Here is a 23,560-nt window from a genome sequence, read left to right as displayed (position 1 = left end):
CGCTGCCTTAGATCACCGCGACCTGGATGACTGAGAGCCTTCACAGACAGAACATGAGCTGATATCACAGAGTCTGTTGTATTTATAGTGACTTACTTTTCATTTTTCACTTCCTGTAATAAAAACTCATCTCAGTGTCTTTCACAGTTGGTCACATGTGAGCGGTTTCGCTCTGTCACGCTTGTTAGTGCTCAGCCTTCATCCAGAGATGAAGCTGAGCGGTGGGTCTGGAGCGCCCCCTGCTGCTCAGTGTGAGAATCTGAAATCAGAGGAGTGAGGACAGAAGAAACACAGAACTGCACACCTGTCCACACCTGATCTGCTACTGTTACGCTCTCAGGGTGGGGCTACCTGCACGACTACCTGATGACCTCTGACCTCAGTGTTGGGTCAGTAAATGATAAATGGCCTGTATTTCTATAGTGCTTTACTAGTCCTTTTGAGATGCAAATGAGGAGACTTCACTCAGGCAAGTCTGCTGGACCAGACGGAGTGAGTCCCCTTGTCCTCAAGGCCTGTGCCCCCCAGCTGTGTGGAGTCTTTCATAAACTGTTTATGCTGAGTCTGAGTCTGCAGAGGGTCCCGGTGATGTGGAAGACATCATGCCTCGTCCCTGTACCAAAGACGCCTCGTCCCAGTGGCCCCCAGGATTACAGGCCCGTGGCACTGACCTCCCACATCATGAAGACCCTGGAAAGGCTCATCCTGGACCAGCTGCGACCCATAGTAAGACCACATCTGGATCCCCTTCAGTTCGCTTATCAGCCTCGTCTCGGAACTGAGGACGCCATCATCTACCTGCTCAATCGTGTCTACACCCATCTGGACCAGCCGGCGAGCACTGTGAGGGTCATGTTTTTTGACTTTTCCAGTGCTTTCAACACCATCAGGCCGACCCTCCTGGGTGATAAGTTAGCAGCGATGCAGGTGGATGCTTCTCTGGTGTCCTGGATTGTTGATTACCTGACAGGAAGACCACAATATGTACGTCTCCCAGTGTGTGTCTGACAAGGTGATTAGCAACACAGGGGCACCACAGGGGACTGTCCTCTCCCCCTTCCTCTTCACCCTCTACACCACAGACTTCAGCCACTGCACAGAGACCTGCCATCTTCAGAAGTTTTCTGATGACTCTGCGGTGGTTGGATGCATCAGCAGGGATGATGAGACAGAGTACCGGGCTGTGGTCGACTCCTTTGTCACGTGGTGTGAGCAGAATCATCTGCAGCTCAACGTGGCAAAGACCAAGGAACTGATCGTGGACTTCAGGAAGACCAGGAAACACTTGACCCCTGTTTCAATCCAGGGGGTCAGTGTTGACATTGTGGAGGACTATAAATACCTTGGAGTACACATTGACAATAAACTGGACTGGGCTAAAAACACCACAGCACTTTACAGGAAGGGCCAGAGTCATCTCTATTTTTTGAGGCGACTGAGGTCCTTCAACATCTGCCAGAAAATGCTGAGGATTTTCTATGAGTCTGTGGTGGCCAGTGCGATCCTCTATGCTGTTGCATGCTGGGGGAGCAGGCTGAGGGTCGCAGATGCCAACAGACTTAATAAACTGATCCGTAAGGCCAGCAATGTTGTGGGGATGGAGCTGGACTCCCTCAAGGTGGTGTCGGAGAGGCGGATGCTGTCCAAGATAAAGACAATGTTGGATAACACCTCCCACCCACTCCATGACATGTTGGTCAGTCACAGGAGCTCGTTCAGTGAGAGACTGAGATTACCGAAAAGCACCACTGAACGACACAGGAAATCATTCCTGCCTGTGGCCATCTCCCTGTACAACGCATCCACTTAACACACTGTTTGCTGCTACAACTACACATGTTTCTTTTCCAAATATTTATTTATAAGTGACTTATGTATGTATGTATGTATATATATGTATATATTGTACTATTCTTAGTTAGCGTATTGTCTGTCTTGTCTTAATGTTGGTTTAAAATGGAGCACTGTAACAAAAAATAACAAAAAATAATTTCCCCCAGGGATCAATAAAGTATTCTGATTCTGATTCTGATTAGTCCTAAGGACCCCAAAGCGCTTTACACAACCAGTCATCCACCCATTCATCCACACATCCACACACTGGTGATGGCAGCTACATTGTAGCCACAGCCACCCTGGGGCGCACTGACAGAGGCGAGGCTGCCGGACACAGGCGCCACCGGGCTGTTGGGTCAGTACAGTGAAAGACGTCCACAGCTCACAGGTGAGTGGACAGGTGTAGGAGTCAGTGATGCTGGGAGAATGGTTCACGTTCTTCAGGTTTATTAGAAATGATGAATTGTTACATCTGATCTCTTTTCCTGTTTACAGCTTTCATCATGTGTCACATGTTCTGACATCACAGCAGGACTATAAAAGACTCTGTGGGCTACAGCGTGTCAGTCCACGCTGGTCCAGGTGAGTGGACATCACTTGTTGCTCGGGGCGACGGGGTTCCAGGGCTGTTTCCGCAGTGCGCCGTCTTTATCTTTCTTCTCCAGAGGCTTCATGTGGCAGGCCAGGACCAGGTCTCTGAGGGGCATATAAACCACACCCAGCTGTGAGAAAAACCTTTAAAGCATCACTGACCAGGGCCCTGCTGGACTCAGCAGGCCTCGCCAACCAAAGCTCAAAATCTCCTGGAACTCATCCAAAGACCCTGGAAATGCTTTGAAAGAGGTCCAGGCCTCTCCAGGAGCCGCCTACCTGAACTGGTCGTAGGACGCTCTCTGGCAGACGGCTCTCAGCTTGGCGTCGTTCTCACGCTGATGTCGCCGCTCAGACTCGACTGCCACCTGCAGCTCTCTCTCCAATGCAGAGAAGTCGATGATGTCACACTGTGACATTGCCATCTCCTGATGATGTCTCACAGCTTCTTGACTTCCTGTAAGTCACGGACTGAACTTCCTGTTTAAGTACTGAGATCATCAGAAATGCAGAAAAATAAAAGTGAGCCTAAGATCACTTCTGATGGAATTCTAATAAGAAAGCAGATAGGTCACATAAAGCCCTCCTCCCTCTGCTGCAGCTCACACCACGGTGCAAACAGCGGTGACATCACAACGTGGCATCACATCAGCTACACCGATCTAATAGTGTACACGGTTATTGGTCACGTGACCTCACAGCTGCTAACTAAAGCAGCTTTGATCCAGCGGAAGTTGAAAACACGACCGGGTCCTGAACGCAGCTCGAGTCTGTCGTCAGTGCTCACCTGTAACAGCCTGAATCCTCTCTGTGTTCACCTAAACTCAGGCGCTCTCACTCCCTCCGTGAACTCTCTCGTCTCTGATCGAAAACAAACCGTTTCCATGACGACGCGCCGCTCGTGTCTTCTTCTCCTCTTCTCTGAGCGATGTCAGCTCGCTGCTGCCGCCTGTGGCCGCTGGCGGAACTGCAGGGCTGGGATCCGCCTGTACAAAACAGAACAGAATAGCGCGCCACACCATCTGTGCTGGAATAAAATATAAATATTAAACAGGAGAAATATTTAAAAAAATAAATAAGAGAAAGACATGATGATTGTGATCCGGACGAATCTGGACAGGATCAGGATCACCGTGATCACACAGTGACTTATAAACCAAACAGGAAGCCATAACGAAGCCTCCACTGTTTCCACACTTTCTACTTCAGTAATATTAGCTGATAAGGTAATATTTCTATGCAACATCTCATAGGTTTATGTATTTTATATGTCATATATAGTGTATATGTAGCACACAATCGTAAAGAAATGAAACATGCAGTCAACTGAGCCTTGTGGCACAATTCATTGTAAGAAGTTACGAACTAAGAATGTTAAAGGCGATCACATTAGACAAGATGAAGGTGTTCGCGTTGCAGGTCGAACTCAGTGCCGTGAACAGGAAGAGAAATGCTGGTGTTTGCTTATTCTGCAGCTTCTCTCGTCTCTGGTTTTTGTGGTGGTGCAGTTTTTATTTCAGGCAGTATGTTATGAGGAAGGAGCTGATGAAGTATTCCATTAATCACAGTTAACATCACACCTGAAATATTTCATTAAGAATCTTTTATTGTGTGTGAAGTTTGGCGCCCCCTGCAGCCCAGATAAATCCACTGCACCTGGATCAGAACGATAGCATAGAATAACTTTATTTTCCATATCGATGGAAATTTGTTTCCAGTTCATCAACGGATCAATCGAGTCACTTCATATCAACCCATATTTACACATGTATGTACATATGTACATATACAAAACTTCAGCGCAACAATACACATCCCAGCATCTCGTTATTCAGCACACTGACGTATGTTGGCACAAAGAACCTTTTTACTAACTAGAGTCGTCCTAACGCTGTCCTGAGCAGAGGTGGACAGTAACAGCAATGATGCTCTGCAGGTGGACAAGTCTGTGCTGGAGAAGGTGGGGAGGCACGACCTAGTTGAGAGTCTGGAATGCATGAGCAACAACACAGGTGAACCCACAGCACAGGAGCAGCTCAGCTCTTCCTGGCCTGATTTAATCTGATAATTTAAATCTGAAAGTTTCTTTGTTTTCAGAGAGTTTTCCACTGCAGGAAGCAGGAAGTCTTTTATATCCTGGGTGGGATGTTATCGGGTCAGCACTTTAAGCTGATGCCTTCTTAACGAAGACTGAGATCTGAATGAGATGACTCCTTCCTTAAATTGTTCCTATGAAGTAAAACAGGTCAAAGATTTGATATCCACCTTTGTTGTTGATGCACTAACATGAACAAACATTTGTACTCAAGAGTTTTTTAGTGAATATTTTCCTGAAAAGTAAAATCTGCTGCAGACTGATCAGGATTCACAGCTCAGGTGTTTTGTGTCGTTTTTGTAAGCGCTCAGAGAAGAAGAAGAACCTGTTCACATATTTCTGAAGCACAAGAATGAAGCAGCTGCTGATCATGATGTGAAAGCTTCTGACGAGTCTTATTTTACACCCTCAGGTCCAATGCAGCTCGACAATCCACATCACTGTCTCAGCTGAAACCGCAGAAGATGAGCATCGTCCGACGAGCAGCTGGTACCATGGTAACAGTTTACCATGATCACATCTCCCAAATAACACAAAGAGGCGATACAGCATGTATGACACACAGTTTCACAACAAAGGATCTGAAAACCTGAGATTTCTAACTGCTCTTGTCTTTTATTCGTGTTTATTCAGCGGCTGTTAGCCAATGAAATCACATTATGCAAATAAACTGGGACAGCGGCTACTGACTACGGACAACACAATGCGAACAAAGTTACTAACAGGCAGCTAGCTGGGCTAATGCAACTTGCTGATGGAAGCTTTGCTAGCTTGCACTGTGATTGGTCATTTTTGTTATGATGCCAGGAACGCCAGTAACCAAGCGTGGAGCAGCACATCTGTGAGTCCTCCCACCAAAGCTTCAGCTCTTTGTTGACCTTTGATGATTCACACTTTGGCTTGTCGAGGCTTTAGCAGCCATCTTTGCAGGTTATATTTCTGTCTGGGGTTGTGGTTTTAGTCCTTTGGTGAATTTGTGTTAAATAAAGAGTTTGATGTGTTTGATTTCTGGGTGTGTTGAAGAGAAGCAGACCCAGCAGGACACCGTCATACACGACAGTTTATTTCAAACTAAAGTCAGGAAAATGCCCTCTTGTACAGAAAGGAATATGAAAGGAATATCTTCCCTAACAAAGTAACTTAGTTCTGCATCTGTAGTGCATAGAAACTCACTGCTATAAAAACATACATAACTATTTACAACAGTAAGAACTGTCCTGTAAAATCCACCCCTGGCCGTCATGTAGTTTTAAATCCTTTGTTCTGTGTTCAGTGGAGCCTCCCTTCACTCAGATCTACAGTTTAACAGTCGATAAAGCTTCTGCCTCTCGTTCGGAGTCGAGCGTTTCACATGCGTTTTCTATAATGTTCCATCTGCTGATGAAGCTCCATATTTATGATCATCACATCATAAAGTCTAGAGTTTGATCCAGTGTTTAATACGTTGCATGTTTTATTTAACTTAAACATACTCATGGTATCAACACTGATGTAGAAAATTATTTTGCCGTGTGAATCTGTTTCCCAGCATCAGTGAATGCAGCGCAGTGGTGGCTGCTCTGGTAGATATACCTGAACAGGTGGATGGAGATTCTCAGGATCACATGTGCAGCTGCTCTCCACAGTCTGCCAGGGAGACTCTGTACACCCTCTTTGGGTTGGTGTGACTTTCTGTGAACCAGAAAGTCACACCAAGTCATACCTTGAAGGTAAATTTCCAGTCATCTGCAGAGGAGGGTCTGAAAATTTAAAAATACTTCGAAGGATCGTGTCTGTACAGTGAAGAAGCACAGGATCCTGAGACGGTGCCATTCAATCAGGATACTGTTTGTTCTGCTGTGTTTTAGCTCATTTAAGGCGTGATGCTGAGATGCCGACATGATATACTCAGCATTTACATTTTATATATATGAAATTTATAAAAAGGGTTTTTGGGTCTAGGCAACACAGCCAGCAGGTCCCGGGTCAAAGTTTAACATCCACAGAGTGAAAAAACAAAACAAAAAGGCAACAGAAGATGAGTTCAGAGTTCCACGAGTTTCTCAAAGGGTCCTGAACCAGTCTGGTTTACTGTGAGGCATTCAGAGGTTTAACAGGACATTCACCACTTTGGTATTTTGTCTTGAAGGAGAAACAAACATGCTGGTTTCAAACCTGTCCTGGAGGTTTACCCAGGATCAGTTCCTGTGTTTCGGTCCAGAGAGCTACAAGTCTGGCAAAAGATGTCGTTGTCACATGTTTGATGGTTTTAAGGTGCCAATAAAACGTCAGGTTGGGTCTGCTCCTTTTAAAGAGGAGTGAAGAGGTTTCAGAGCCAACCCTCGGTATCAGGTGGTCCTCTCAGATTCCCACATTTGGCTCCTGGGTCAGAGAGGAGGGGGTGTGTAGGTCCAATGTCCTCGAGGGTGTTGGAAGACTCGCGTCCTCTGAGGGTTCTCGCAGGACGCAGAGTAAATTCCAGGAGTTTCCTTTTAGCTCTCTGAGAAAACAGTCGGGAACTCGTTGAGCAAGAGCTCCACAATCTGGCTCTGGAACACCATATGAATCGTCATATTTGCCGACTCAGTCTCGGGGCGAAGCAGTGTGGGTCCGAACACGATGGCGATACTCTGAACCGACATCCTGTTAGAGTCCTTGTGTTCGATCACCCTGGAGAGGCACAGACAGATACACGTTGTTTCCAAAGCAGACCTAATCACCTTCATGCTCTGCCGCTTCGTTTTTACTTGCAGACTAATTTTATTTTAGCTGACTGATTATTTGGGAGTTACAGATCTATTTCACCATTGCCATGATCCAGTGCATTCTACACCCTTACCCAGTGTGTAACTGGGACTGTTAGGGGTTATCTGGCAGAGAGCAGGCTGGCCGAGTTAGCAGTGTTTTGGGCACTGCTCACTCCGCTGTCTGTCTGCACTGGTTCATAAAGCCTCGGAGCAAACTCACTTTCGCAGGTGTCTGAACAGCAGCTCCATGGTGTTGTGGTTCGGTAGAGGAAGAGTCTGCACCAGATCCTTCATGTAGGACACCCTCAGGCTGTAGTCTGGGACTTCTGCAAACACACACACAGCTAAGGTTCTGTACTACAACAGTTTAGAGGCATGACGGCACTTTTCGGTGTATCGCTCATCACAAACGTGTGCTGGGATTATTGCGATCTCGTTACTTTGTGTTTCTCTGTGGTCACCGTGACACCAGGAGACCTGACTGGAAGAGTCGACTGCTCGGTCAACCTCTGCACATTTACAACTTATCAGATGTAGTCGTGCAGAAGAATTATGGAAGGAGCAATTCATCGGAAGGACTGTAGATTTTGACCAGTAAATTGAGTAATCTGATATTCTTGCAAAAGAGTTTATCAATGCAATGACCCCAGAGAGATTGGATTGTGAGTTTTGGAGAAAAAGTAACACATCATAAGATAAGATAAGATAACCTTTATTAGTCCCACACGAGCTGATGTTCCGGGAGTGTCATTATAGTCTAAATATAGAGTCCACTCTTTTTAAAAATATTTAATAAAGTCTTCATCTTTAAGCAGTGATGTATTAAATCTCCAGATGTGTTCAGCTGTTCGAGTTTGCAAATATTTAATGCAGGCTAATGTTATTAGTGCTGGAAAGCCAAGAGTTTGCACAAAAACGTAAGTGAACATGAGAAAATTGTTAATGATAATCTAAGAATGCTGTCTGCTTCATTCAAAGGAATATGAGCTTCAGCACAACGAGCTGTAAGAGTAAGAAAAGTTTACTAACTGGAGTCAGAACATTGTCTCCAGTTCTCTTCAGTTTGTGTCCTGATGTCATGTTAAATGACTGTGTGGGTGATGTTCTTAATCATTACTTAGAGTTTGTGCTGTTATGGAGCCCAGTGTGATATTTTGTTTAACCCTAAAAAGAGTTATTGCGATTGCTTTAACTACAGAGGATCTTTTTATTTAGCAGACCTGGAGTGGTGAGATCCTTGGGTCATATCTAGAAAAGTGATCTTGGCGATGATGATGATGATGATGATGATGATGATGATGTGATGCGCAGTGCTGTAAGTTGTGTCGGTTCTTAACTTTGACTTGTGTTCAGATGATGTTAAAGTGGCCCTTTTTCCAGCCTGCTGTACGTCCGGCTACGCTTGTGGTGTCGTTAGAGTAAAATCATAATGTAAAAACTGCAGAATTGTCAGGATGCATGTAGAGATGGAGATCTGCAAGTAATGTCCCAGGTTTTCCTGCTTCACTGAGGAACTGTGTGTGTGCAAATGTATGCGCCGTTCCAATGAGTCTAGAAAGAGTGAAAACAGTTGGATTTACATTGTTGCTCAATCACAGCTGCCTGATGTTTGATGTTCGATGATCGATGTGAGTCTGTGTGAGTGAAAGACAGAGCGAGCGACAGATTTTGTGTTATAAGCTTCATGTTATGGACGCACAGTGTGAGCACTCAGGTCGCATCAGAGCATCGGGCCGTATAGTGTGAGACCTGCATCGTGACCTACGAACTTCTCACCCCTGCGAGTCAATCGTGCAGTTTGAGCAGGAGCTGAATAACGCGACTGAAAAAAAAAGTGTATGCCCAGCTTTACCCTCCTTCAGGTAAGAGCTGGGTTAAAGACATAAGATAAAAACACGAGTAGACCAGGGCTACTGCAGGTCTGGTACAGTGTGTGACATTTCCTTTGCTGTGTATTAACATGTATGTGTCAAACAGCGTGTGTACTGACGGATGGCGGCGATGAACTTTTCGAAGACGCTGAAGGGAAACAGCGGCTCTGGAAGCTCCCGCAGGAAAAGCTTGAGAGCGCCGGTGATCACGTGAATCTCCTCCCACTGTCCGTCCTCCAGGTCCAAGTGCTCCTCTGCAGAAACAGAGGACAGCTTCAGTCTTCTGAAACCAAACTTTAGATCAAACAGACTTTGGGTTCAGATCCATCTGTTAGACGCGAACAGCTTCGTGTTGCCGCCGCAGGTCTGAACGATCCATCAGACCGTTTGAATCCAGGGAGAAATCACATGACCGTTACCGAACATGAACTGAGTCAGCGACGCATTACCGTGGTCGGCTTTGTGTCGTAGTTTCTGGATCACGGCTAGGTTTCCGCTCACTCTGTAGATCCCGTCCACGTCCAGACCTGAACACAGCGAGTGAAGCCAGTTAGTAGACAAACACCTCTGTCCAGTTCATCAGTCGCTGGGTTACACCTTTAAGAATTGTTTCATTTCCACCTTAGACAAAAACAACATCTGAATTCTGTTGCACAACACTTCACCATAAATCCCTGTTTCAGTGCTGTATGGCTGCAACATCATGTTAGATTCAGTACGACTACAAATCCAAGCTAATGAGCGAAATTGACCCACCTTCAACCATTAAATCACAACACGATGTGAGCCTTAACACACACACACACACACACACACACACACACACACACACACACACACACACACACACACACACATACAGTGGGGCAAAAAAGTGTTTAGTCAGCCACCGATTGTGCAAGTTCCCCCACCTAAAATGATGACAGAGGTCAGTAATTTGCACCAGAGGTACACTTCAACTGTGAGAGACAGAATGTGAAAGAAAAATCCATGAATCCACATGGTAGGATTTGTAAAGAATTTATTCGTAAATCAGGGTGGAAAATAAGTATTTGGTCAATAACAAAAACACAACTCAATACTTTGTAACATAACCTTTGTTGGCAATAACAGAGGTCAAACGTTTACTATAGGTCTTTACCAGGTTTGCACACACAGTAGCTGGTATTTTGGCCCATTCCTCCATGCAGATCTTCTCGAGAGCAGTGATGTTTTGGGGCTGTCGCCGAGCAACACGGACTTTCAACTCCCGCCACAGATTTTCTATGGGGTTGAGGTCTGGAGACTGGCTAGGCCACTCCAGGACTTTCAAATGCTTCTTACGGAGCCACTCCTTTGTTGCCCGGGCGGTGTGTTTTGGATCATTGTCATGTTGGAAGACCCAGCCTCGTTTCATCTTCAAAGTTCTCACTGATGGAAGGAGGTTTTGGCTCAAAATCTCACGATACATGGCCCCATTCATTCTGTCCTTAACACGGATCAGTCGTCCTGTCCCCTTGGCAGAAAAACAGCCCCATAGCATGATGTTTCCACCCCCATGCTTCACAGTAGGTATGGTGTTCTTGGGATGCAACTCAGTATTCTTCTTCCTCCAAACACGACGAGTTGAGTTTATACCAAAAAGTTCTACTTTGGTTTCATCTGACCACATGACATTCTCCCAATCCTCTGCTGTATCATCCATGTGCTCTCTGGCAAACTTCAGACGGGCCTGGACATGCACTGGCTTCAGCAGCGGAACACGTCTGGCACTGCGGGATTTGATTCCCTGCCGTTGTAGTGTGTTACTGATGGTGACCTTTGTTACTTTGGTCCCAGCTCTCTGCAGGTCATTCACCAGGTCCCCCCGTGTGGTTCTGGGATCTTTGCTCACCGTTCTCATGATCATTTTGACCCCACGGGATGAGATCTTGCGTGGAGCCCCAGATCGAGGGAGATTATCAGTGGTCTTGTATGTCTTCCATTTTCTGATGATTGCTCCCACAGTTGATTTTTTCACACCAAGCTGCTTGCCTATTGTAGATTCACTCTTCCCAGTCTGGTGCAGGGGCCCGTTCTTCGTACGTCGCTCACTACATCCAAGATCAAATGACACATCCAAGACCAAATCATCGCGCTAACTTTGAGCTCGCTAATCCGGTTCTCCGAACACACCTGCTGTTGACGATTAGTACAGCTGGATGAAGTAATGTGAGATCACTGGGTGGCTTAACAGGGGCTACGCATCGATAGTAGAAACATTGATCGGCAACCCTCTGATTGGTCGGCGAAAATGTCGAAGGAGCGCGCTCGGTATTTTTCGGCAGCAGAGGAAGAACCCTTGAGTGAGGGATTTCAGGAGTTTCATCAGAACGCAAGGGAACACTGCAAAGGCTGCAAAAGCAAGGAGAGAGGGCTGGCAGGAAGTTGCTGACAAATTAAACTCGTAAGTGATTTAATAATAACAATAATAATGGAGTGGATTTATATAGCGCTTTACAATGCCACAATGCCTCCACCAGTGTGTGAATGTGAGAGTGAATGAATAGTGGCATTGTAAAGCGCTTTGGGTGCCTTGAAAAGCGCTATATAAATCCACTCCATTATTATTATTATTATTATTCAGTCACTCTCGCATTCAGACACTGGTGGAGGCAGCTACGGTTGTAGCCACAGCTGCCCTGGGGCAGACTGACAGAAGCGAGGCTGCCATATCGCGCCATCGGCCCCTCTGGCCAACACCAGTAGGCGGTAGGGTAAATCTATTATATTATATTACATTATATTATCCAATATTATATTACATTATATTATATTATATTATATTACATTATATCCTCTTTCACATTAGAGCCACAACAGGACCCACTAGAACATGGGAACAAGTAAAAGTGAAATATAAGAATATGCTACAGAATGGTAATATTTATCACTTATATTGCTTTTAGTCTCTTGGAAAGAGACCCTGAAATAATCTGTTTGTTTGTTCATAACAGCAACCAAGAAAAGGGCAGAGCAAACAAAGACAGGTGGTGGTCCTGCACCCCCTCGTCAACAAGTTGGTTAAGTGAATAATACCCTCACGGGAAAATCGATATCTCTCTATGAGCACACTGTCGCGCTGAGCTAAAGGATCCTGTCTGTCCCGCAATATACGCTGAATTCTGAAAACTCTCCTTATCAATCTTGCACCTTCCGCAATGGGCTGCTCGCGTAAACGGACAGGACATGGCTGCGACAGGCTTCCCAAATCCACCTTCGCTTTTATAGCCGTGGTCTCTCATCTTGATTACACGAAGTAATTTACTATTACTACTCTGAAATATGAATTACATCTGAAATAATCAAATACATGGAATAGAATGATTAATAGTACATTTCCCTTTTTTAGGAAATGACCTGTATGTATCTGTATGAAATCAATAAAAGAATCAGGTGCTGCATTATCTTTAGTTACATTGATGTTATTTATTTATGGTGAAACAGTGGTGGAATATTGTTGTTGCTTTCGTATGAATGAAGCGGACATACCTGCGTGGCCGCGATCTAATCCTGGTTACATAAAGTAAACCTGCTCCCGAGCAGGTTTACGCTTACGGCTCTGTTGCTATGACAGCAAGTCCCGGATGAGCTTCGGGGAACCGAACGATCCAAGATCAGGCGAAAACGTCAACAATCTAATCCAGCTAACTTACTTAGCGAGGTACGAAGAACGGGCCCCAGGTCTACAATACTTTTCCTGGTGTCCTTCGAAAGCTCTTTGGTCTTGGCCATGGCGGAGTTTGGAGTCTGACTGTTTGAGGCTGTGGACAGGTGTCTTTTATACAGATGATGAGTTCAAACAGGTGCCATTCATACAGGTAACGAGTGGGGGACAGAAAAGCTTCTTACAGAAGACGTTACAGGTCTGTGAGAGCCAGAGATTTTCCTTGTTTGAGGTGACCAAATACTTATTTTCCACCCTGATTTACGAATAAATTCTTTACAAATCCTACCATGTGAATTCATGGATTTTTTTTTCACATTCTGTCTCTCACAGTTGAAGTGTACCTCTGGTGCAAATTACTGACCTCTGTCATCATTTTAGGTGGGGGAACTTGCACAATCGGTGGCTGACTAAATACTTTTTTGCCCCACTGTAAACACACGTTTTGATGTGCCTTGATGCATGCTCAATCATCCAGGTAAGTCAATCCCAAATAGGGATGGGTACCGGTATCCGGTGCCATGATGGCACCTAATCCCAAAAGGTTGATTGTTCATCTGAATGTTTCTCACACTGAAAACGTTACGTCCAGATGAACAGTTAACCTTTTGGGATGTTTTGTTGTGCGTTTCCTGTAGCGCGTGGGTAACATGTGTGCCTCCGTCACCTCTGCGCTCCACTGTCCTGATGCACTTCTCCACAAACTTGGGGATGGTGCTGTGTTCTCGGTGGCACAGAGTGTCCAGGTGGCAGCCAAAGACGTTGTCTGGAAGACATTTCCAGTCTGATCAACGAGCTGCATGTTTCTGTGTCATCAGGCTTAGCATCATTTTACAGTTTTCATATCGTCTACATCGTGATTCACTCTTGATAAACTCATATTCGGATGCATTACTGTTTTACTATGTTTTTCTGTTCATCTCTGGATCTTGTATTTACCCGTGCGCTGTGCACATGTTGATGTAAATGGGTTAACTCAGCTGCTAATTTCACTCATTAAACTAACACCAAATGAATATACAGGTGAGTCTGTTGTTGTAGCGAGTTAGCTTTGGATCACTGAGCGGGTTCATGCAGGTAAACATCTGCATCTGATAGAAAAGTCAATGATATTCACAGTTTGTAGCATTTAAAGGTCGGTGCATGTGATCGGGAGGCCTTTTTACCTCTGATGTATCCTCGCTCTTTGACGCTCTGCAGAGTCGGCCTTCGCTGCAGGAAGCGTCGCAGTTTGGACCGAACTCGCGTCTGCTCCGTGTCAGCTCCTGATGGGATCCTGCTCGCTGAAGATGCAGCAGAAGAAGAAAGTGTTCAGTGTTACTATGACAACCACTGTGCAATACCTGCCAATAAAACGTTCTTATTAATAAACTTATTCCATCACTCTGTGGGTCATTTTGAAAAGACATCAGAAACACCAGCTGGTAACATGTTTCCGCTCAGGGCCATCCTGTGCTCCTTTCCTGAGCTTTTAATGCTTCAGACCTTCATCAGGCCGAGTCTGCACAGATGTTGGAGATGGTTAAAGTTCAAAGACTCACATATCGATCTCCTGTCTTTGTCCTCTTTGTCTGAAGAACCATCGTCTTCACTGTCTGATAGGTGCTCCTGGTCCTGAAAGCAGACTTCACTGTAAGCCAGTTCGCTCTGAAACAAAGAGCCTGAACGAGGCACGAGGCTTCGAAGGATTACCGGTCTGTGTGCTCCGTCTGGCACCAGCTGTCCGATGGTGTCCTGGATCACTTTGAGCCAGTCGCTGATGATGCTCTCCTTGTCGTACTGCATCAGATACTCGCAGCCCTGACGTGTCTTCAGCTGCACACAAACACCACAGTGGTCTTCATCAAGCAGGTAAGAAGGGAAGCTGATGTAACTGGGGTAAAAAGTACCTCTAGAACGTTCTTCTTGGATGACTTGTCTTTGCAGGCCCAGCTCACCGAAGCTCCTCTGAGTTCAACGGTGTATTCTGGAACAATCTGTGACGCTTTGCTCTGAGGGAAAACAAGTCATCATCATCATCCTCCTCATGGCCGTCATAATTATAAGTTATAATAAGTTATATAGTCATGTGGTTCGTGTATTTTGACTTTTGTTGCCATGATGCCAGGTCTCTCTTGGAAATGAGATTTTTAATCTCAATGAGATTTTTTTCACCTGGATAAGGACTAATAATAAAAGTAATCATCATCCTCATCCTTCTCATCATCATCATCCTCATTCTCCTCCTCCTCATTGCCGTCATAATCATCATCTTCATCATAACCTCCCTCCTAATGTTCGTTCCTCCGAGTCCACCCAGTCTTTTAAATTGCGTCTTAAAACTTTAGTCTGGCTTTTGATTCAAACTACTTTGTTACTTCGTGGCTAGTTTTTGTTTCAAACAGTTGTATATTGTTTCCTTTTAACTCTTTCTTTTCATTCTGTCTTGTGCTTTTGCTCTGACCGACTCTGAAGCACTTTGGTCAACTTTGTTGTATTTTTATTTGCAATAGAAATAAAGTTGATTTTTTATTTTTTATTACCTTCCTCCTCCTCCTCATCATCACCATAGTTTAATAGCACAATAGGATCAATGATTCATGGATGGAAATCTAAAGTTTCTATATCGTAGCCATTTATTAATGCTGGCGGTATTGTTTGTGTTTAATAACTCATTGAATTCCTTCTCACAAGTTAGTTTTTCTCTGTTTGCCTTGTTCATTTATTAGATCAATCTAAGTCTTCCACATATGAAATCCAAACATTTCTCAGGTATTTAGTCCTGAGAAATGTTATTACTACAGAGAGTAGAAAACACAAGTAATGGTTCGAGGCAGAAGGTGCATTAGGGTGTTTGTCCTTTGTCACGTGGTGTGAGCAGAATCATCTGCAGCTCAACGTGGCAAAGACCAAGGAACTGATCGTGGACTTCAGGAAGACCAGGAAACACTTGACCCCTGTTTCAATCCAGGGGGTCAGTGTTGACATTGTGGAGGACTATAAATACCTTGGAGTACACATTGACAATAAACTGGACTGGGCTAAAAACACCACAGCACTTTACAGGAAGGGCCAGAGTCGTCTCTATTTTTTGAGGCGACTGAGGTCCTTCAACATCTGCCAGAAAATGCTGAGGATTTTCTATGAGTCTGTTGTGGCCAGTGCGATCCTCTATGCTGTTGCATGCTGGGGGAGCAGGCTGAGGGTCGCAGATGCCAACAGACTTAATAAACTGATCCGTAAGGCCAGCAATGTTGTGGGGATGGAGCTGGACTCCCTCAAGGTGGTGTCGGAGAGGCGGATGCTGTCCAAGATAAAGACAATGTTGGATAACACCTCCCACCCACTCTATGACATGTTGGTCAGTCACAGGAGCTCGTTCAGTGAGAGACTGAGATTACCGAAAAGCACCACTGAACGACACAGGAAATCATTCCTGCCTGTGGCCATCTCCCTGTACAACGCATCCACTTAACACACTGTTTGCTGCTACAGCTACACATGTTTCTTTTCCAACTATTTATTTATAAGTGACTTATGTATGTATGTATGTATATATATGTATATATTGTACTATTCTTAGTTAGCGTATTGTCTGTCTTGTCTTAATGTTGGTTTAAAATGGAGCACTGTAACAAAAAATAATTTCCCCCAGGGATCAATAAAGTATTCTGATTCTGATTCTGATTCTGATTGAGCTCCTGTTGGACTCTGTAAACTGATTCTTACTGCATTCCCGGCTGGTCGGGGGTCTTTATGGAATGTGAGGATCCCTCCATGCAGGACAGTCCACGACTGGCTCCAGTTCTTCCTGTCCAAAAATCAGCAGACACAGTTACCTCCGACAAAACCCACAGAACAGATACGAGCACACACCTTACCTTTACAATTGTTGTGCTCTCACCTGATCTTTTTTCCATTTTCAGCCACTTTAGTCTTGTTGAGAATCCCTGCTTTCTCCAGCAGGTGTCCCTGTAGGAATGCAGACACACAGCTGAGTCCTCAGGTTACCTGCTTTGAAATGTGACTCCTCTGCAAACACGGGAGTGGTGAGGGTCTAATGAAAGGCCTTTTATCAGCCTGTCTCATTTCATCCATCAGTCTGATCAGTGCTGGAAACATTTTTAAATACCTGAAAATCTTTCCAGGAACCAAACTCAAGGATTTATGTGATTATTCAAGGACACCTAAAACATTCTCGGCGGACAGAGGACCTCCTCACGGACACAAACAAGGCCTCGAGAGACCTCTTTGCATCCCTAATTAAAACATGACTGAACTTTTCATCTGACAAAGGAGGAGTTTGCTTTCAGGAAACACAGGAGGGACTTTACTACCACGTGAACCAAAGCTTCTCCACAGCAGCCATTTTCACAATCCACTGTGTTACTCATGCATTAATCAAGGTTGAGCCTTGAAACTCCCACTGCCCTCGTGCTGCTGATGCTCTCCTCTCTGCGAGGCGGTCAGCTGATGCAGCACACCTGTACCTTCAACTTGATAAAAGCTGGCCCAGGTGTGGTGACTTTTATTCATTCAGCAGAACTTACTGTGAGTTTGTTTTTAATAAATTCTACTTCATGTAATGTTGTCATGCACACACTTCTTGTTGTTTAGCTTGAGGCAGTAACACATGGAGTGGTGTCTGGGAGGGTAAACTCCTTTGGTAAGCTTACCGCTTGAGTCATAGTTAATGGCCAGCTTGCTTTGAAGTCTGCAACTATTAAACTTAACGTTTGTTGATTTTAGCATTGGGTCCAAGATTTCTGGGAGTGTTTGGTTTTGGTCCTTGGCTCGTCATCAGAGACGATCTGCACATCTGCACATGGGGTGTTCACGGACACTGGGATGCACACAGCAGCATCTTCTTTTCATCTGCTCTCAGTTTTTATGTCTTAAACCATTTTCCTCATGAACTCTGGACAATGTGCACATGTTTCCTTTGCAGGTGGTTTCCTGTTTTATTTGTTGGTGCTCCTTTGAACATTGCACAGAGTGAGTGAAGCAGCAGGTCAAAGACCAGCTACGTTCGTGTATAGAATCAGGCCAGGAATGTCTGCTGAGGCTACAGGAGAAGTAGGAGGACCACCAAAGTGTGGTGTGAACCTGTAGACAAAGTCTGATTCCGTGTGCACACCAGCCTCCAGTGTGGACACAGTCAGAGATGCTGGAGTTACCAGAACTAACAGCAGGGCCATAGAAAGAGACCAATCAGACCCTCAGACCCGTTAATGTGTGATGGATCGGTGTTATTGAGCGATTTAAGGGTTAGTGGAGAAACACTGAGCAACTTTCTGGGCAAATTCAGCCTTACAGTAAAAATCTAAACACCGATAAACACACTTGAACTTCATGGTGTCAGGAAAAATCTTTCTAAATGTTTAACACGTAATACTGAGGAAGCACAGCAGGTGGCGCTGTCAGTCTGAACTGCCCAAAAAGTTCCCGTCAGGCAGTGGTTAGTAAGATGTTAATGTGATGAGTTAGTGGAACCACATCTACTGGAAACCTTCACTAATCTTCCCAACAGCCAATCAGGTGCCAAGACCTACATGCTGTGAGCTGGACCCTGTGCTCTGATTGGACAGATTCCTCTTCAGTCTGCACCTATTAGAGAGCTTGATGGGGGAGAACAGGATGACATCAGATCGACAAATGAACGAATGGATGAGCGGGAACGAGCGAGTCAATGCGAATGAATGGAGCCGTGATAGTGACACAGGTAAGTGTCTACCTGTGGACTGTCGGGGGAGGCGTGTCTGCTTATCATGTCAGTGTGATCGGAGAAGTTCCTCCGGTGGCCATGGGAACACGTCTGAAACCCAGAAACCAGTTAAAGTCTGTGTGACGCAGGCCTAAAAAGGTTGTTGCTGTACCGTAAAGTTTTCACTCACGTCTTCTCCCATGCTGACTCTCAGCTTCCTGGCCTGCAGCGATGCTCCGTCCTCACAAACTCCATTTCCCATCAGACTTTGGGGCACTGAGGGAATCTGTAACAGTCAGCAAACCAATGGATTAATGCAAATAAAAAGCAGACACACAGATGGCGCTGACCAACTGATTACCTGAGGATCCTTCAGGTCCAGGTGAGCTCTGGGTATCAGGCCCAAGCTCTGCTGAGGATGCTGTGGAGAGAAAAAGGCACAAATGTGGGAGAATATTCGGAACAATCCAAGGACTGTCATTGATGGGTGGCAATGAACCGTGTGCTCAGTCTGTGTGTGTGGTACCGTTCTAAAGTTGGCGTTGTTGTCTTTATGGTCGCCTACAGGATAGTCTTCCTCTGGCAGGGGAGGCTTTCAGTAATCAGAGTAAGAGGAGTCATTGGAGGAAGTTCACCATTTTAATCAAACAACCCTGAATCCTCATTAACACAAAGACCACCTGTTCACTAAGCATCACCTGATACAGCTGATAAAATATCAGATGGATTTCAGTTTTTCAGCTGTTGAAGTGACATTTTGACATATTTCACAATTTAAAAAATGACTAAGTTTGTTGTTCTAGTTTCTGTTCTGACTTTGAACCTGGTCATCGTTTTAAACTGGGTCGTACCGGGCCGCCCTCGTGCTTCCTGTGGGTTGCAGATCCAGGTGGGGGTGACGGGGAGGATGGCTCAGGTAAATTCCAGGATGTGGTTCGTGTGCTGCGGTTGAAGTAGTAAGGTCTCCCTGAGACTTCATCAAACACCTTCTCCCAGCCACCAGAGCCCTGACGGGAAGCACGACGACATCACTTTGAGGACCTGATAATGGACTGGGGGGTTATGAAGGCAGTGATTCAAACCTGAGAGGAGGCGGGGGAGATGGAGGTCAGCTGACCCCCTTCTTTTCCCTTGGACCGGTCCAGGTCTCTAACCGGCACGGGTGGAGGATTGCGAGAGTTGTTCATGTGGTTGGTTCCAGGCTGCCTCCCGCTGTCCTGCTCAGTGTGGCCCTGCACAGAGGTCAGCACAGCAGGACTGTCTGCTTTGGTTCTGTCATCAGATTTGTTGTTGTCACTGCATTTATACTTCCTGCTTTCCTCCTTCACACTCTTACATGTTCTGTGTTGTACTCTGATCTTCATTGTAATCACATTTTTGTATTTTTAATGAAATTGTACATTTTTCCTGCTTTACTTTATTCCTCTGCTAAACTTACAAATCCTTCATTTCAAGTCAAGTCAAGTTGGCTTTATAGTCACTTCAACCATATACAGTCAGTACACAGTGAGGCGAAACAACATTCCTCCAGGACCAAGGTGCTACATGCAACATAAATTTACAACATAAATTAACAGAAAACACTAAACTAGCTAACTAAGAGGCCTAGTTAGCTGCTAGCAGAGACAAGACAGACTGACCTAACATAAATTACAACATAAATTAACAAAAACTAACTATCTAAGGAAGCCTTTTTTTTTTTTTTTTTGTTAACAGACAGCAGACAACAAAGTGCACGTGCAAATGTGCAAACATGAGCAGCAAAGTGACAGTGTGACAAAAAAACACAACGTAACATAATAAAAAGGTTTTGTGATGATGAGTTGAGGCAGTGGAGGAACAGTAAACATTCCTTAGTGTAGCAGCAAAAATTAGGAAGTAAAGAAGTTAGTGCAGAAAGTCCAGTAATAATATTGTGCGAAAGAGCATTTACAGGTTGGTGTGTACGATGGTTTGGTGGTGTAGGTCAGTGTGTTTGCGCTTGTGTTGATTAGTCAGTCCAGTCTCAATGTTTTGAGGTAGTTGAGTTAAGCTGAGTGATAATGTTTGTGTGTGTGTGTTTATCAGTCCATTTGTTTATAGATTTAATTTTATATACAGTTCTTTGGGTGTAATTCCTACCCTTTGGTTTATTTATTCCACTGTTTAATATTACTTATACAAACTTTAAGTAGTTCGTGCTCTGTACAATGATGATCAGGCCTGTCTTCTGCTGTTTGCACACTAGAAGTTAAAACTTGTCTGTGGCTGTGGACCAAATTCACTAATCCAGCGGTCCCCAACCGTGTTTTGCCCCACGGACAGTTTAATGTCAGACAATATTTTCATGGACCGGCCTTTAAGGTGTTGCGGATAAATACAACAAAATAAAAGGATACGACCAAGACAAAAACTGGTATTTTGTAAATATAATAATAAACGTGAATTCACTGTGTGATTGTGTAACTTTATTAGCAGCGTCCTCCTGAAATGCACCAACAACAGAGTAACATCCTCTCTGCCCCTTAATGCTCTGGTCACTATGGTAACGTGTAAATATTTTTTTTCTGGGAAGACCCAGGCAAACCGAGTTAACGATAAAATATGGTAAATGGCCTGTTTTTGTATAGCGCTTTACTAGTCCCTAAGGACCCCAAAGCGCTTTACACATCCAGTCATCCACACATTCACACACACATCCACACACACATTCATACATTCACACACTGAAAACCATAAATTTCACACCCGAGTCTACGCTCTCATGGTCCGGTAGCGGGCCGTGGCCCGGGGGTCGGGACCGCTGCACTAATTCACAGAAAAATACTGACGACATAAAATATATAAAACCTCTTAGACTCATATGTGACACCTGAAACAATCTCATCAGGCTACAGTGATAGTTGGCTACAGACATGAGAGAAAGGGGCACAGGGCTCATGGATGCCTGCTCAACCAGTAAGACAAACTGGTGTCCAGTAACTGGTCACCGGATCCCTGTGGAACAGACGCCACATGCTCATATTACAGCTGATAAAACTTTAAGTACCTCTGAGCTGCACACAGCGGTGAGTTTGGAGTGGAACACAATGGAAGGTCAGAGTGACGATGGCAGAGAAATCCAACGAGCCATTCGTACAAATGTTCTCCAGATACGCTTTGTTTGTAACGCTGCCATCACTAAACTTTGTTGACCACTTACATTGGTGTGTAATCTGTCGCTACAGCATGATGAAGCGCACTACCTCAGCTGTGCATCATCAGCCTTCAGCCCTTCTTCTGTCTGGACCGTCGTCTCCTGTCACGTCACTCCCAGCAATCATCGTTTTAGGAAACGAGCGTACACATCATCTACGTCTCGCTCAAAATGGATTTTTCTGATTTCGTCCGATTCTGAAATCTTAGATTTCTGCTCTTCCTTAGTGTGTTTAATGCTAGCTTAGCTGAGCTTTTATGTGTTATCCAGTGCTGCTCTTTTAATGCCGCCGTGGTGTCTGACCTGTCGTTTACCTTCGAGTTCATTTAGATTTCAGTCACTTCCTGTGCTGTCACACTGCTTTGAATCCAGTGTTTTAGTAACTCCAGGGCTGCTGCCCGATGGCAGCTTTAACTCAGTAAATGCAATTACTTTCTTTTCTTTTTGTAATCCTGATGCACTGTTAAGAAAAGAACCAGATGTTGTTCCTGCAGCCTCAGCTGCCCGTCCTGCGCCCCCGCCTTCTCTACCACACCTGCAGTGTCGCTTATGGACGTGGCGTCCTGCAGCTGCTGGACTATCAGCGTCACCTGAAAGGACGTCTCATGCAGGACACGAGCAAAGTGTTGGAAGGAGAGAGTAAGGCTGAGGATGGGCAACTCTCAGTCTGTGCCTGGATTGAAATAACTTTTTTATCCACAAGTCCAAACGCCTACTGCAGATGTGTCCTCGTGTTCAGTAAGACTTTAAGTGTAGCGTTCAGTTTGTGTTGTTTGTCCGGCTCCTGAAAAGCTCGGAGAACTTTCACTTTTATCACAAGATGTTGGAAACTGCACAGAAGGTAAACATTATTTCGTGATGCCAGGCTCATGATACAGCTGAGGCATGTTGTCTGTACAGAAACAGTCGCGTGTGCAGAGCGAGGCGTCTGAAACAGAAGTGAGCAGCTGCTCGTGGATGTGGGGCAGAAATGTCACAGAAATGTGCACGTAGACCGTGGAGCAGATAGTCCATCCATGAACACTGGCACAAACTTCTGTCAGAGCACGCTACCGATCACAACCACATTCACTTCCTCTTACAAAGCTCTTCACAATAAAACAGGAAACCTGTGAAAATGAACCATATATCATGCAAACACTCTTTTCAATATTTTAAACCCATTTTACTCCTTTTAGAAGGAATTCCTGCATTTTTCTAAATATCGATTTGAACCTGTAAGCGTATGGGTTCACCATGTGAACCGCACTCATCATCTCTGTTCTTGCACTTCTTTTCCTCAGCTGCACGTCAGCTTCTTTCATCTGTCCTGATAGTTTAGCTCTCGTCTACATTCACATTCCTTTCATGCAGAGTCTTTTGGCGCTGCTGCTTCATCTCCGTTTGGTGTTTAAGTGACCCGAACACAAACATGAACTCAAAACACACCTGGAAAGGTCAAAGGTTGCCTTACCTGCAATCTGTCCTGTGCGCTGACTGGGCAGTTGGGGCTGGTCATGCCCAAGGAGGTAGAAGATGATGGGCTGTGGTCTGATGTTGAGAGGGAGTGGTCTGTGGGAGGTGGAGAGGAGAGGGAGGAGCCAGAAGGGCCCTGAGGCGGAGCCAATTTCTTCAGAGATGGGACGTTGGCGTAGATGGGCGACAGAGGGTCGGGCAAGCTTTGGTCCTACAGAGAGAGAGAGGATTTCTTCAACCACACCGTCAGACACAAAACAACACACTCTGAGCCGAAGCTGTGACATGTTCACAGCGTGGATTCGTCACAGTGTTTAGACCTCCTGCATGTGACATAACCCGACGACCGGCCGTGTCCTTCCTTCTTCATCTGGACGACAGAGCGCTCTGTGCTGCACGCCTCAGAGCCTCAAGTCATAAAACTATGGAACACAGACAACTAT

At 45.1% G+C, this 23,560-nt stretch overlaps 2 protein-coding genes across 4 annotated transcripts in view; both read right to left on the bottom strand.

Annotated features, from left to right (window-relative positions):
- Positions 1–2,266: 2,266 nt before the first annotated feature.
- dnaaf19 (dynein axonemal assembly factor 19) lies at positions 2,267–3,340 on the bottom strand. 2 transcript variants are annotated; one of them, XM_085404945.1, is made up of 3 exons: positions 3,215–3,340; positions 2,707–2,918; positions 2,267–2,532 (listed from the first exon to the last, which is right to left on the bottom strand). In XM_085404945.1, exons 2-3 carry the CDS (start codon positions 2,850–2,852, stop codon positions 2,430–2,432), a joined length of 249 nt encoding a protein of 82 aa, XP_085261071.1. In that variant the 5' UTR covers positions 2,853–2,918; positions 3,215–3,340; the 3' UTR covers positions 2,267–2,429. The 2 variants fall into 2 exon arrangements, with proteins under 2 accessions (XP_085261071.1, XP_085261072.1); XM_085404946.1 differs by having other exon boundaries at positions 2,707–2,907.
- Positions 3,341–4,088: 748 nt separating this feature from the next.
- Positions 4,089–23,560, bottom strand: part of LOC146672355 (rho GTPase-activating protein 27-like) — a 42,631-nt gene continuing 23,159 nt past the window's right edge. Inside the window, exons 4-22 of one of the 2 annotated variants that reach the window (XM_085404937.1) lie at positions 23,116–23,328; positions 19,570–19,719; positions 19,339–19,494; positions 19,014–19,079; positions 18,849–18,908; positions 18,678–18,773; positions 18,518–18,598; positions 18,336–18,401; positions 16,688–16,755; positions 16,513–16,594; positions 14,694–14,795; positions 14,497–14,619; positions 14,346–14,418; positions 13,971–14,087; positions 13,472–13,570; positions 9,569–9,646; positions 9,239–9,373; positions 7,469–7,574; positions 4,089–7,171 (exon numbers count right to left, since the gene is read on the bottom strand). In XM_085404937.1, coding sequence (XP_085261063.1) covers positions 6,994–7,171; positions 7,469–7,574; positions 9,239–9,373; positions 9,569–9,646; positions 13,472–13,570; positions 13,971–14,087; positions 14,346–14,418; positions 14,497–14,619; positions 14,694–14,795; positions 16,513–16,594; positions 16,688–16,755; positions 18,336–18,401; positions 18,518–18,598; positions 18,678–18,773; positions 18,849–18,908; positions 19,014–19,079; positions 19,339–19,494; positions 19,570–19,719; positions 23,116–23,328 — 2,049 coding nt within the window. In that variant the 3' untranslated portion in view covers positions 4,089–6,993. The remainder of the gene's footprint in view (positions 7,172–7,468; positions 7,575–9,238; positions 9,374–9,568; positions 9,647–13,471; positions 13,571–13,970; positions 14,088–14,345; positions 14,419–14,496; positions 14,620–14,693; positions 14,796–16,512; positions 16,595–16,687; positions 16,756–18,335; positions 18,402–18,517; positions 18,599–18,677; positions 18,774–18,848; positions 18,909–19,013; positions 19,080–19,338; positions 19,495–19,569; positions 19,720–23,115; positions 23,329–23,560) is intronic. The other variant, XM_085404938.1, reaches the window with a different exon arrangement.

This window comes from Rhamphochromis longiceps, linkage group LG4, assembly GCF_057381845.1.
Source record: "Rhamphochromis longiceps isolate RC_006_pf linkage group LG4, R_longiceps_female_GT1.1, whole genome shotgun sequence".
Taxonomy (NCBI): Eukaryota; Metazoa; Chordata; class Actinopteri; order Cichliformes; family Cichlidae; genus Rhamphochromis; species Rhamphochromis longiceps.
Note: the sequence above shows the minus strand (reverse complement) of the source record. Positions and strands in the feature narration are given on the sequence as shown.

Excerpts from the sequence above, each read along its gene's own strand:
- dnaaf19 (XM_085404945.1), bottom strand. The coding sequence starts at position 2,852 with ATGGCAATGTCACAGTGTGACATCATCGACTTCTCTGCATTGGAGAGA. Across the intron at positions 2,533-2,706 it reads GCGTCCTACGACCAGTTCAG|AGACCTGGTCCTGGCCTGCC; the intron begins GTAGGCGGCTCC and ends TATGCCCCTCAG.